The following is a 12,987-nucleotide window of genomic DNA, read 5'->3' as shown; positions in this document are numbered from 1 at the left end:
TTTACTAAAAATTGGTTTTATTTTAACCCCTGGTTTGCCTGGTTCCAAAGAGGTTCATGGATTGTCACATCTCTCACTCTGCAAATGCTGCTATGAGGGATTCTAATAGGAACTCCTGGGGTTTAGAGTTCTCCTGGGAGTGGGGGTTTTGCCCAGATGGCCTCATAAGAATATAAGAAGAGCCATGCTGGAGCCCCGTCCCCCTCTGTTTGATCTTATAGCCTGGACTGGGGGCAGACTGGGGGTACATTCTACCATGGCTTTCTCCACTTGGCACAGGGGTGTCCAAACTTTTTGGCAGGAGGGCCACATCATCTCTCTGACACTGTGACGGGGGCCAGGAAAAAAAGAATTAATTTACATTTCAAATTTGCATAAATGAATATATTAGAGATGGAACTTATATGAATGAATGAAGGTCTTGCAAAAGCTCAAGGCCTATAAAAGGCCTTGCACAAAGCAAGGCTGGCCTTTCCTTCACTGTCACTGCTGCATCACAGATATGAAATAGCAAGCAGTGGAGGGAACCCTCATCCCACAGTTCATGTGAGACGTCGAACAGTTGCCCTCACGCTAAGAGGAGTTGCATCGGACAAGTGCGGGCTCCAGCAAGTCTCTGGAGGGCCAGAGGCTCACTGGAGACTGGGGGCTCCCCACAGGCTAGATTCGGAGTCCCCAAGGACCACAAGTGTTCCCACAGCCGGGATTTGGGCACCCATGACTTAGCAGCTTGTCCAAAAAATGAAAGTGGGGAACAGGAAAGGGACAAGCATGCTAAATATTAGGTACTACTTCACTGGGCTAGCCTGCATTTTTTTGGAAAGCCTCTCTAATCCATGCCAAGCACACTACACTATATTATCTTTCATATGTGGTGTTGACTAAATGTACTGAGCACAAGAAAGTGTGTACTGGAGCACATTTATATAATAAACATCATGAAATGGTGCCGATTCAAATTTCACAACCCTCACATGTGACTGTATCAACTCAAGTTATATGAAAGCACTCTGTAAAAATCACACCCCAAATTAAAGTTACCTGAGAAGAAGCAAAGCTAGGCTAATTAATCCATTTCTGCCCAGCTCACATGTGTACACATTTGATTCCTGTTGCGTATATGCAACGTTGGGCAGAAATGGTTTAAAGCTAACAATCCACAAGAGATTAAGGCTTAATGTGTGCAAATGCACACTCTGGTAAAATACACACAAAACCCAGTGAAGACAAGCTTCCCACTCATGTATTTTTGCTGGCCAAAGCAATAATTTACAGCAGTATATACCATAAATAAATTAGTTTGGACATTTTACCCAGATCTATTCCCCCACATGCAGTAGACAAGAATCCTCTTTTCCTTCTAGCCGGAAAGTATGTCTTGTCACCAAATTTCCAAGGGTGCAGTGGGTGGATGCCATGTTCTTCAAGGCATAAGCACATAAAATTCAATGCATGCATACCCAGCTTACACTTGCTGTCCCAGGAATTGACAGAAAGATAATCATGGTGGATTTTATGCATTTTGTGCTTGAAAATAGATTCTCCAGCAGAAGCAGAAATTGGGCAGGGAAAAAGAATCATAAGGCTGAATATCAAATAACCCCCTGCCTATGGAATGCTAGCATCTTAGGAGGAATGGTTGAAATCTAGCCTTCTTCCCAATGAACTAGTTTTCTAAACACAGGGATTTTAATATGGCATTCTGAAGCTGTCTCATAACGGCTGCAATCACATGATCCCCAGCACCTCCCGCACAATAGTTTGGCTGTTAGAAACTTCCTTCACTCAGGTCTAATGACAGTCGACTAGGAAGTATGGCAGGAGGGAGCATGTAGCTCACTGTAGCAGCGGCTTCACTGGCACCACAACTGTTTTCAGAATCCAGAAGGGGTCATACTTACCAAGTCCAAGGAGCCCAACGACTGACTGACTGGTTTAAATATAGGCTCCTCCTTTTGCTCCTTGGTCTTCTTGCCAGGATTATTTTTGCAAGCGAGCAAGTTATACCACAGAGTAGAAGTCTCATTTGATAACGACAAATCTGCCATGCTTATCTGAACTCCAGCCTACACAGCAGTGTGAAAGGATAATTTTACTTGGTCATTTTCATGTTTAGTATTTAACGTTACAAAATTTTAACACTCAAACCTGCATCAAGTTAGGCAAAGAGATACTGATGGTGGGTGGAGGCTGGGCAGGGCAGGGCTCAGTAGGCAGTTTGAAAGCAGCCAACAAAGAAAATGTAATATTGGTTCAGGATATTCTTTATTTAATACAATTATATCCTGCATTTCCATCAGTTAGATCTTCAAGGAAGTTTGTGTGTCTCTCTAAAATTGCTGACAGTCTCAGCAGGGGCATGCATCCACATATAAATCTTCTACTGCAGAACAATGAAAGAGACTCCCTGGCTTTATGCCCTATGACTACTCCAGGGAGTTGTACCAGTTGGTCAGTACCCTTTGGCAATACTCTCCAGTGATGGCTTAGTGGCAGCAGAGGTGAAAGGGTGCAATCCTAGGGTGCAATCCTTTTCAGCACTGGCATAGTGGTGCCATGGGACATGTGCTGCATCTTGCACTTGGGTGTCACTGACGTAGGCCTTCTCAAAGGAAGGGAATGTTTGCTGGAAAGTACTGACATAAGGGGTTAGGACTGTGCCCCAAAAGTGTTGGCCCTCCCCAAAGCACTTCAGAAGGTCAGATAAGAAATGCACAAATCAAAGATGCTGCTGCTTTCACAGAATTCTTCCCACAGAAAGCACAAGGATAGGACTTGAGGGCTAAAAATATTACTTAACATTTGTGCAGCACTTTCCAAACATGCAAAACATGTCACTTGTGTTATCTTGATGTAGTCTGTGCAGTGATGCTGCAACATAAGTATTATTATCCCCACATTGCAGATGGGGAGTTGAGGCTGAAAGGGCTTGCCTAAGGCCACCTACTGAGTCTGTTGCAGAGGTAATGATTTGAACCAGTGAGATTCCAATCGAAGCTCTCGGTCATTACACTACACCAGCTCACATATAAAAGACAATAGCCACTTGACTTTTAAGACAGAAAGCGCAAAGCAGCTCAAGGCATAGGAAGTGGGGTGACAACAGGGGCAGAAGGAAACAAAAAAGTATGAGAGAAGGTTAGAGGGAACATGCAGATTAAAGTGTTCCAGTTTAAGCAGTTGGTAGATCCCATTCTTTTTCTTTTTTTAAAAAAAAATATTCTCAGTATGAGGACAAAAGAATTGTATTTTTAAAGGTAATTAGATAACCTGAAAATATTAAGGATAAGAGAATGCATGCAAGGAAACAAAAAAATCATTTGTAGTCTGTAAATCTAATCAAGTGTAATAGATCCATGTAAGAGCGAGTACTAGCTAAGCTAATGCCTGGGGCAAAATACAGTTAGCCTCAATCCATCCTCTGCATGAGGGAGAAAGTGGTTTTATATGCAAGAGAAGAACATTCAAACTCATATCTGGAGGCTTTGAGAATCCTACTGTGCAACATGCCTCAAGCACCTTCACTTTACATCACTTGGTTATTAATCAATATGCTTCACTTATATCCTCATCTAACAGGCAGCCACTGAGGCAATTTACCTTGAGAAATGTAAATAAAGCAAATACCCTCTGATCATATGGAAGATATATAAAAATCTTGCATGACTGAGCTACAAGACAGTCACAGTACAGTGGATGCATGCATGGAAGTCTTGGGTTCAATCCCTGACATGAAAAATCCCCACCGTGGATGGTAAAAGCCTCAAGCCTTGGAGAAAGAGCTACTACTGGAAAGTAGGAAAACTGGGCTCAGACAGACAGACTCTGTATAAGCTGGTCTAATACATTTTAGGAATCAGAAGTAAGGTCTCTGCAATACTTCTTCAAACGTTCTACCATTCCCTTGTTGACAGCTGACAAAAGCTACCACAGCAAACATCAACATGAAATATAGCCCATGAAATCGCACCAGCACATACTTTATTTAAGAGCATGTCTTATTCAACTGTTATTCAGTTCAATGGGGCTCTCCACAGCTGCAGCAAGGCAATCTGTTTCTGTGGTAGAGTAAAAAGTAATGCCTCTTTATACACCACTGCTTGCATCCAATCCATGCACCAGGACAAGGAAGTTCATATAAAATTATGTCCTCCCTCCAGCCCCTAAAAAGGGGTTCAGAGGCTTTCTGGAAGGGGGCTGAATGGTGATCACTGGGGAGGGGAAATTGCTTAAAAATCAGGCTGAGGCACCTACCAGGATCTTCAATTACTGCGCCCAATTTTAAGCAATCTCTCATTCTCTCTGCATTGTCCAAGAGTTGGCTAAAACCCCATGAATATGGGGGAAAAACCATATTTATTGGTTAGACCTAGCTATGGAAATAAGATATTAGATACTGACCTGATCATGGTTATAGGAAAGCAGAATAACACATAAGTGGTCTTTCCTTAACTTGATTTCTGAATTTTGTCAGCATGAGTACAATTGTCAATTTAAATCAAGGGTCCCCAAACATCAGCCCATGGGCCAGATGCAGCCCACAGCAAGCCTCCATCCAGCCCAAAATGAGCCTCCAACCCCAACAAGCCTCTGGTCCAGAAAAAAATCACTGTGCTATCTCCAAAGCAAAATAATAAAAACATTAGACAACGGTTTGCTTCCTGAAATCATTACTGTAAGAAAATTGGTACCAACAGTTGGCTATTTAAATGTTCTGTACATACACATCCGGCATCTTTTTACACATGAAAATGACAAGACATAAAACAAAACAACAAACCCAAACCCTGCACCTTTGCCTACAACATAAACTTACACAATTTCTTTCAAAGCCTAAGGGATGACTATGTAATACCTTAAGGGTAAAACAACTGGTCACTGCACATAGTTTGTAGGAGCCTGGAAATTTCAACTCACTTTAAAGTTTATAGTTGTCATGCCTGTAAGGTGATGCAGATGAATTCGATATATAACCACAAAAAAGATCAGAAGCAAGGAAGTTTGCAAAAATGACCTAGGGCGCAATCCTAACCTGTTTTCCAGCACCAACCTAAGGGCAATACAGCTCCTAGGTAATGAAACATTCCCTTATTTTGAGGAGTCCTCCGTAAGTGCCCCCCAACTGCAGGATGCAGCACACGTCTCATTGGCACAGCTATGCCAGTGCTGGAAAGTGGGTTAGGATTTAAGCCCTAATCTCTTAAGTTTTTTTTTTTTTTCCTGTTCCTAGACTCATATTTCAAATACTGAAGGTCTGAACCAAAAAGTCTTCCATACTTAGAGGGCACTTTTCCACTACAAAGTATGTGAAGCATACCTTGTGACTTGCCATTCAAAATATCCATTAAAATGGTATGCAAATTATGCTTATTACATGCATCTAAAATATGCATATTAGTTGCAGCCCTCAGGCACATGATACATTTTCAATGAGGCCTTCAATGCTGAACAAATTGTCTACCCCTGTAATATTGTGATCAAAAGGGATTCTAAATTCCACATTCATCCAATATCAGAGAGAAATATAATCAGTCCTGTGGAGGGTTGCTAATGCATGTCTCAGATGGCTCTTATCCATAAGCATGAGAAAGGAAAACAAAAGAACATCAAAACAAAGCCAATAATAAAGAATACTTACTAGGCATTCTTCCCGAAGAGTTTTACTGACAGAGCAGACATCCATTCTCAGAGTCTTCTGAAGCAAAGATGCCTGGGAAATGGCTACTCTGAACATCTCACTGAACAAAAGAGATTCAGCAGCAGAATGGACTTTAGTGCGGAACAAACAGCTGATGTCAGCTGAAGATGGGAGAACAGCAACTCTAACGTACCTATGAAGGGGAAAGAAACTTTTTAAAAAAATATTCAGATATGTATCATGAAGTATCCAGGCATGTTGCTTTGTAAAATGAAATACGGTTAAGATAAATGACTTGATTTCCTTGTTTAATTCTTATTCTGCAGAAGTTTCAGTGATTAAGATAGTAGTTGGCAACCTTCAGTCTCGAAAGACTATGGTATCGCACTCTGAAAGGTGGTTCTGGAACAGCGTCTAGTGTGGCTGAAAAGGCCAATCCGGGAGTGACAATCCCTTCCACACCGGGAGCAAGTGCAGACTGTCCCTGGTCTGTCTCCCTGGCTATGGGCCTTCCTTCTTTGCCTCTTAGCCTCAGACTGTTGGCCAAGTGTCTCTTCAAACTGGGAAAGGCCATGCTGCACAGCCTGCCTCCAAGCGGGCCGCTCAGAGGCCAGGGTTTCCCACTTGTTGAGGTCCATTCCTAAGGCCTTCAGATCCCTCTTGCAGATGTCCTTGTATCGCCGCTGTAGTCTACCTGTAGGGCGCTTTCCTTGCACGAGTTCTCCATAGAGGAGATCCTTTGGGATCCGGCCATCATCCATTCTCACGACATGACCGAGCCAACGCAGGCGTCTTTGTTTCAGTAGTGCATACATGCTAGGGATTCCAGCACGTTCCAGGACTGTGTTGTTTGGAACTTTGTCCTGCCAGGTGATGCCGAGAATACGTCGGAGGCAGCGCATGTGGAAAGCATTCAGTTTCCTCTCCTGTTGTGAGTGAAGAGTCCATGACTCGCTGCAGTACAGAAGTGTACTCAGGACGCAAGCTCTGTAGACCTGGATCTTGGTATGTTCCGTCAGCTTCTTGTTGGACCAGACTCTCTTTGTGAGTCTGGAAAACGTGGTAGCTGCTTTACCGATGCGTTTGTTTAGCTCGGTATCGAGAGAAAGAGTGTCGGAGATCATCGTCACTGAGCTGCATGAAATCCTTTGTCTCTGCTGGAGAAAAGGTGGAGTACCTCAAGACATGAGGGATGCAAACATCATCACGCTGTACAAGAACAAAGGCGACAGGGGTGAACAAGAACAAAGGTGACAGGGGTGACTGCAACAACTACCGTGGCATCTCTCTCCTTAGCGTTGTAGGAAAGTTGTTTGCCCGAGTTGCACTAAAGAGGCTCCAGGTACTTGCAGAGAGCGTTTATCCAGAATCACAGTGCGGATTCCGAGCCAACAGGTCCACCACTGATATGGTATTCTCCCTTAGACAACTGCAGGAGAAATGCAGGGAACAACGACAGCCACTCTTTATAGCCTTCATAGATCTCACGAAGGCTTTCGACCTGGTCAGCAGGGATGGCCTCTTCAAGATTCTCCCCAAGATTGGATGTCCACCCAGGCTCCTCAGCATCATCAGATCCTTCCACAAGGACATGAAGGGCACTGTTGTCTTTGATGGCTCCACATCAGACCCCTTTGACATTCGAAGCGGCGTGAAGCAGGGCTGTGTTCTTGCACCAACCTTGTTTGGGATCTTCTTCGCTGTCCTGCTGAAGCAGGCCTTTGGAACTACAACAGAAGGCATCTATCTCCGGACCAGATCAGATGGAAAGCTCTTCAACCTCTCCAGACTGAGAGCAAAGTCCAAAGTCCAGCTGAAATGTCTGCGTGACTTCCTCTTTGCCGACGATGCAGCTATCACTACCCACTCTGCCAGAGATCTCCAACAGCTCATGGATTAAGATACTACAGCTACCAAGACAAAAAGTGCACTGAACCTTGCTGTTACAGAAACCAACACAAAATTTTAAAATTGTCTAGAGCAGTGTTTCCCAAACTGTGGGTCAGTTTCCATAGGTGTTTGGAAACCTGCTTGCTGGTGGGCTGTAAAACTGAAACTGACAAGCAGATGGCTGACAAAGAAAAAGCATTGAGCCCTATGGAAAATGAAACTGAGCCAGATGTGTGCATTTACTCATGAGTAGGCAACCTTGTCTCAATCCATTTCAAAGGGCAAGCTGAGAGGAATGCAACACCACCAGAATAGTCCCAATCTGATGAACACAGCCTTCAAAAAACATTGGAGAAGGAAGTCCTTCCCTCCAAGCAGACAAGGAAAAATGTATTGAACCCTATGGAAAGTGAAACTGAGCTACATATGCATGTTTACTCACAAGTACACATGAGTAGGTGAACGAGTAAGTGAAAATGCTCCTATCAAAGATTAGGGAAAGGGGAATGCACGTACACCAGAATGATCCCAATCAGCTGAATCTGGATCAGATGAGCCCTCATTTAGGGATCAGATGTCCTTAAACCAAGACTCCAGAAGATGCCCTTCCCCCCACCATAGTAACATTTTTTTTCCATTCTTGTAAAGCTAGTTGGGTTCAGATAGTGAGTTATTGGGGGTCCTGGTGATAAAACGTTTAGGAATCACTGGCCTAGAGTAAGGACATGGAAATTTTCAAAGAAGGCAGGGCAAAGGAAGAAGAATGGTTTACAAATGTGAACTTCCCAACTGTTGATTACCATTAAGAATGAGTTTAGGAGATGATCGGGCAAAGAGAAAGATGGCTGTGGTGTGGAACAAAAACCATTGTGCCCGAACAGATTTTCCTGAATGCAGCAGGCCCCTGTTTGAAGACAGCTGCTGTAAAGTGTGATCTCTCATCTTTCCAACACTTGAGTGCTATGTAGCCTTTAACCCATTTTTGCCCAGCCCACAGGTGTACACATTTGGTCCCTGTTGCATACATGCAACGTTGGGTAGAAATGGCTTAAAAAAAGAAAACCTGCCAACGGAAGACCATACTCTCCACTGCAAAACACCACCATTTGACATGTTTCTTCATGTCTTTTTCCTCTGAAAAATTTCTCCTCCTTCTCTTCAGTACAAAATAACATACCTCCTTTTTTTCTAAAGCAGTAAATAAGCTTGGGGAGAAAGGTCACAGCTCAGTAGTGGAGCACATGCCTTGCACGTGGAAGGTCCAAGGTACTAGTCTTGACATTTCCAGATGGGCTGGGAAAGACCCCTGCTGAAACTCTGGAGAGCCACTGCTGGTCGGTTTCGACAGTAATGACCTAGCTCAGGGGTGTCAAACATAAGGCCCGGGGCTTTTTATCCGGCCCTCAGGCTCTCATCTGCTGAGCAGTGCTGTGGTGTTACTGCTAAAAGGGAAGCCCGCATGAAAATTGGGCTCTTTCATATCTTGAAATATGATCAAGATTTGTGTATTTTCTCTTCTGTTTGCAGCTAATGAGTTCCTAAGTAAGAAAAAAGTGCTTATTTTTGATTATAACCTGTTTAATAACATCTGTTCCTGACTAATGACATCACTTCCGGCCCTCAGCAGGCATCATGAATGCTATTCAGCCCTTGGTATGAAACAAGTTTGACACCCCTGACCTAGCTGGACCAATTGTCTGACTTGCTGTAAGGGAACAGTTGTCTATGTACTAAACTAAACAGTTCGTTCTTGCACATACAGCAAAGACTACCTTTCCCTTCACTGCAGGGGGATTTGAAACAGTTATCAAAGATTCTAAGCCAGTGGTTCTCACACATTTAGTACATTTACCCACAGTCCATGCCAGCCTCCTGAGGAGTCCAGGCAGCCTCCTCAAGCCTCCAAACGTCTGAAAAAGTTTTTTCAATAAATTATCCACTTCCTGTTTTTGTCACAAACAGGAAGTGGTCAATTTTTTTTCCAGCTGTTTTTAGGCTTGGGGAGCCCTGAGGAGGAGACCCCAGGCTACCTGGATTCTGTAGAAGGCTGGTGCTGGCTTTGGGTAAGTGTGCAAACTCCCCTCTGTCCCTGATAGCAGTGCAATCCTGGGAATTACATTGCTACCTCCCCCATCCCTGCAACAAGTTACCTTGGTTCTCAAACTCCCTGAGAATTTGAGAACAGCAGCTCTAGTGAAACCCCATGATAAATCACAATCTATAAGGGAAAGGGTTTGTCCGAGGATTCGGTAATGACCGGCAGGTTGAAAATCTTCTCCAGAAGGAACTGACCTCAAACCAAGCATACTTTTAAGTTGTCATTGAGATGCATGTGCTACGTTGAGACACATTCATTGTATGTGTGTGATATATTTGCATTTCAAAGTGAATGCACTTTCACTTTCTCATTTGATCAGCACAGCAATCCTTCTTTACAAGAGCATGAAATGTCATTCTTACTGGGAGCAGTTGTTTTGGTGGTTTAGTTTGTAGAAATACTATAAATTTTAAGGACTGCCTTCCACACCATAATAAGGAGTGCTCCCATAAGTTGCCCATACTATGGGCGAGAGAGAGAGAGAGAGAGATTACCAAACCATTGTTAGATTTTTACAGTACTCTTAATTATCTGATATGGGTTGGGTCTTCACCCTTCTTTTCAGACATGGTGTCGGTGTGCAAAGAGTGCTCCCATGTGGTTCAAATGTAATGTGGGAAGAAGCAGGTATTTGCTTAGAAGGAGGAGGATGTGACATAACTTTTGTGACCATGACAAGCAAGTGGAGAAGCAGATTATCTGCTTCCCTACCCTCTCCTATTAGTCCTTCCTTGCTCATTTCCTTTGTGCAGGATAATCAGGAAACTCCCAGTATGCCCCAAACTTCCTGTTTTGTTCAAAAGGATTATGCAGAAAGAAGTGAGGCGAGGGAAGAAGGAGCTACACTGCTGTTTTCTGCCTGGGTTTGGTGGAGGGTCGAGCATGCAGCTGCAGCAGCTGATTGTGCTGGATCCCAGGAAATTGGGGCGCAGTGGCATCTGGGGCAACAGGCATCAGAAGAGGCTGCCCAGTGAGAAGCTGTGGGACAATCGAGCAAGGGGAAAGGCAGCTGCAACACAGAATGAAAAGTGCCATGCCCAGACTGATTTTCCCTGAATGCTGGATCCAGGGTTTGGAGACCCCTGCTTTACTGAATTTAGGTTCTTCTAAAAGTACAAAAGCTGTGCACACAAGGAGAAAAGAAGGAAACACAAGGAAGGAGAAAAGAAATTCTGGTGCACCCCTGTTCCCACTGTCAAGGAAGTATTCAGCACCAAGAGTTTCCTACATATAGGTATAACCTAATTATCTATGGATTTTTCACCCGCAATTTTATCTCAACTAAAGGGAATAAAGTTGTTTAGTAAATAGCCTCATTAATGGGGGCAGCCACCAGACAATCCATTAACCATTCTCTTTCCAGGCAGAACAGCTTCACTCCAAGGCAAGAGACCCCTCCCTTCCCTCTGAACACATGAAAGGAAGCTAAGTGGAAGCGATTATCACCTCTTCCATTCTTTTCCTGTGCTCCTGGTGAAGGAAGAGATCACTGCCTCAAAGTGAAGCCTTTCTAAGTGCCTGCAGAGAGACTGATTATCTGCTTGATGCATTACAAAGGACAGCAAGACTGTTGCCTAGCAAAGGGACATTGTTGTTTAAGTGGATTTGCTTTAACACAGACTTTTGACATCCACGTGAGCTCTGGGAACAGAACCCTCACGAACAATGAGACTCAACCTGTATTGCATGCTCTTCTGTCTCCGAGGAAGCAAAACTGTTCCTCCTGTATTCGCTGCAACCAAATGATTACAAGCATACTTTGATTTAACGAAAAACAGTTCTTACTGTCAAAATACTCACAGGCCAATCCTGAACTGCCTGATGTGTGGGGCTGCCATGCACCAAAATGGCTATCGTGGCATCCTGAGCCCAACCGGGCAGCCAGCAGTTGCTCCTTGGAAGAAGGGACTTTTGTCCCCTTCCTGGGGAAGGGAAACGGCTCCGCAATGGAGCTTCTTGACTTTGTGTCGGCTATTTAGCCGGTGCAGAATCAAGAAGCCTCAACAATCCAGGAGCTCTGGATCTGCCCCCTCCTGCCCGACCACCCATCCTCCCTGCCCTCCACCCCAGAACGCCTCCCCCCATGCTGCCAATCACCACTCTGCTGCTCAGCACTCTGGGCAAGCGCCAGCCAACAGACAGGGTTTGCACTCTGCTAGTTCTGGTGCTGGGCCCACGGTACTGCTCGCAAATGTGACTTATAGTGCGCACCGATGGTAAGTTGGCACGTATGGGTCTGGATTGGGCCCTTAGTCCTCAATGTTAGTATTACCTAGGGAGCACTGTACTTACACTTTGGAGCCAATGGGTATAGAAAGGGCATGGAGGCTTCGTAACTGCACCATAATTATCACAAAACTTGAGCTGTTTGTATCATATCTGTTAAACAAAACAAAGGAAAGGGTCAGCCATTTGCAATACATTGTTAACTCTCTGTCTTGTTTTTAAATTTGATGACTTACCTGAGTCCTACTTGTATTTGAGCTGTCTCTAGACTTGTAGTGTCATCTTCACTATATGCAACTTCTTCACTATCATTTGGTCTACAGAGCAGAGATAAAACATTCAGTTAAAGAGTAAGACATACCCACATTTAAACCTCTCTCATACTATGGCCAAACCCAAAAGATTGATTTGAATACAACATCAGTCCAATTTGCAGAATGTTTAGATTTGGGTCTACTGAAGTTCTCAAAGACTGATGCAGAAAACAGTTACCTTCTTATAGATTTAGAAAATAAAGCTCAGGTTTATCTCATTAATAGCCAGTTATTTGAAGATCCACCCTTGAAGGGTCATCACCATTTATAATTTCATGCTTGGAGAAAGTGACAACAAATCGATACTGGAACTAGAAACTCTTTCCCCTACTTTCTAATGGCTCTCAAATTTATAAAATTATGTTGTTCCCCTTCTTATTTACTAGGTTATTTATTCTCTTTGAAGTGAATGCACTTTAATAGCTGCACATTATCAATAGTTTTGTAAAAATCTGTTTCTGAAGTCTGTACATTGAGTTGCAAGATAACCAAACCAGATACATGCATTTTATTTGTGCATAACCATAATCACCTCCCCCTTCAAACCTACTGTTTTACAGAAGCTTCATATACACCACTGTCTCCGGCCACGGACTCATCAGACACTGCCGCAGATACACACCCTGCCTTCTCCTCAAGCAGATGACTTACAGTTCTTCTTGGTATGTCAACACCTAGGGAAAGAGAAGAAAGTCTTTGTTTTAGACTATATTTATCAGAAAGGAGATGTAGTCAAAGCCCTAAAGTCAATTGAAGAGGAAGACCGTGGGTATCAAGGACATTCATCTCAGTATTACACATTACAGAATATTTTACTGTAA

The 12,987-nt window shown here is 43.6% G+C and overlaps 1 protein-coding gene across 1 annotated transcript in view; it reads right to left on the bottom strand.

Moving 5' to 3' along the window:
* Positions 1–12,987, bottom strand: part of WWC2 (WW and C2 domain containing 2) — a 137,774-nt gene that overhangs the window by 24,875 nt on the left and 99,912 nt on the right. Inside the window, exons 12-16 of the mRNA XM_066631782.1 lie at positions 12,717–12,840; positions 12,089–12,169; positions 11,919–12,005; positions 5,639–5,831; positions 1,902–2,066 (exon numbers count right to left, since the gene is read on the bottom strand). Of these exons, the coding sequence (XP_066487879.1) occupies positions 1,902–2,066; positions 5,639–5,831; positions 11,919–12,005; positions 12,089–12,169; positions 12,717–12,840 (650 nt within the window). The remainder of the gene's footprint in view (positions 1–1,901; positions 2,067–5,638; positions 5,832–11,918; positions 12,006–12,088; positions 12,170–12,716; positions 12,841–12,987) is intronic.

The sequence above is a fragment of the Tiliqua scincoides genome, chromosome 6 (genome assembly GCF_035046505.1).
Source record: "Tiliqua scincoides isolate rTilSci1 chromosome 6, rTilSci1.hap2, whole genome shotgun sequence".
Classification (NCBI taxonomy): Eukaryota; Metazoa; Chordata; class Lepidosauria; order Squamata; family Scincidae; genus Tiliqua; species Tiliqua scincoides.
This window is presented reverse-complemented; position numbering and strand designations above follow the sequence as displayed.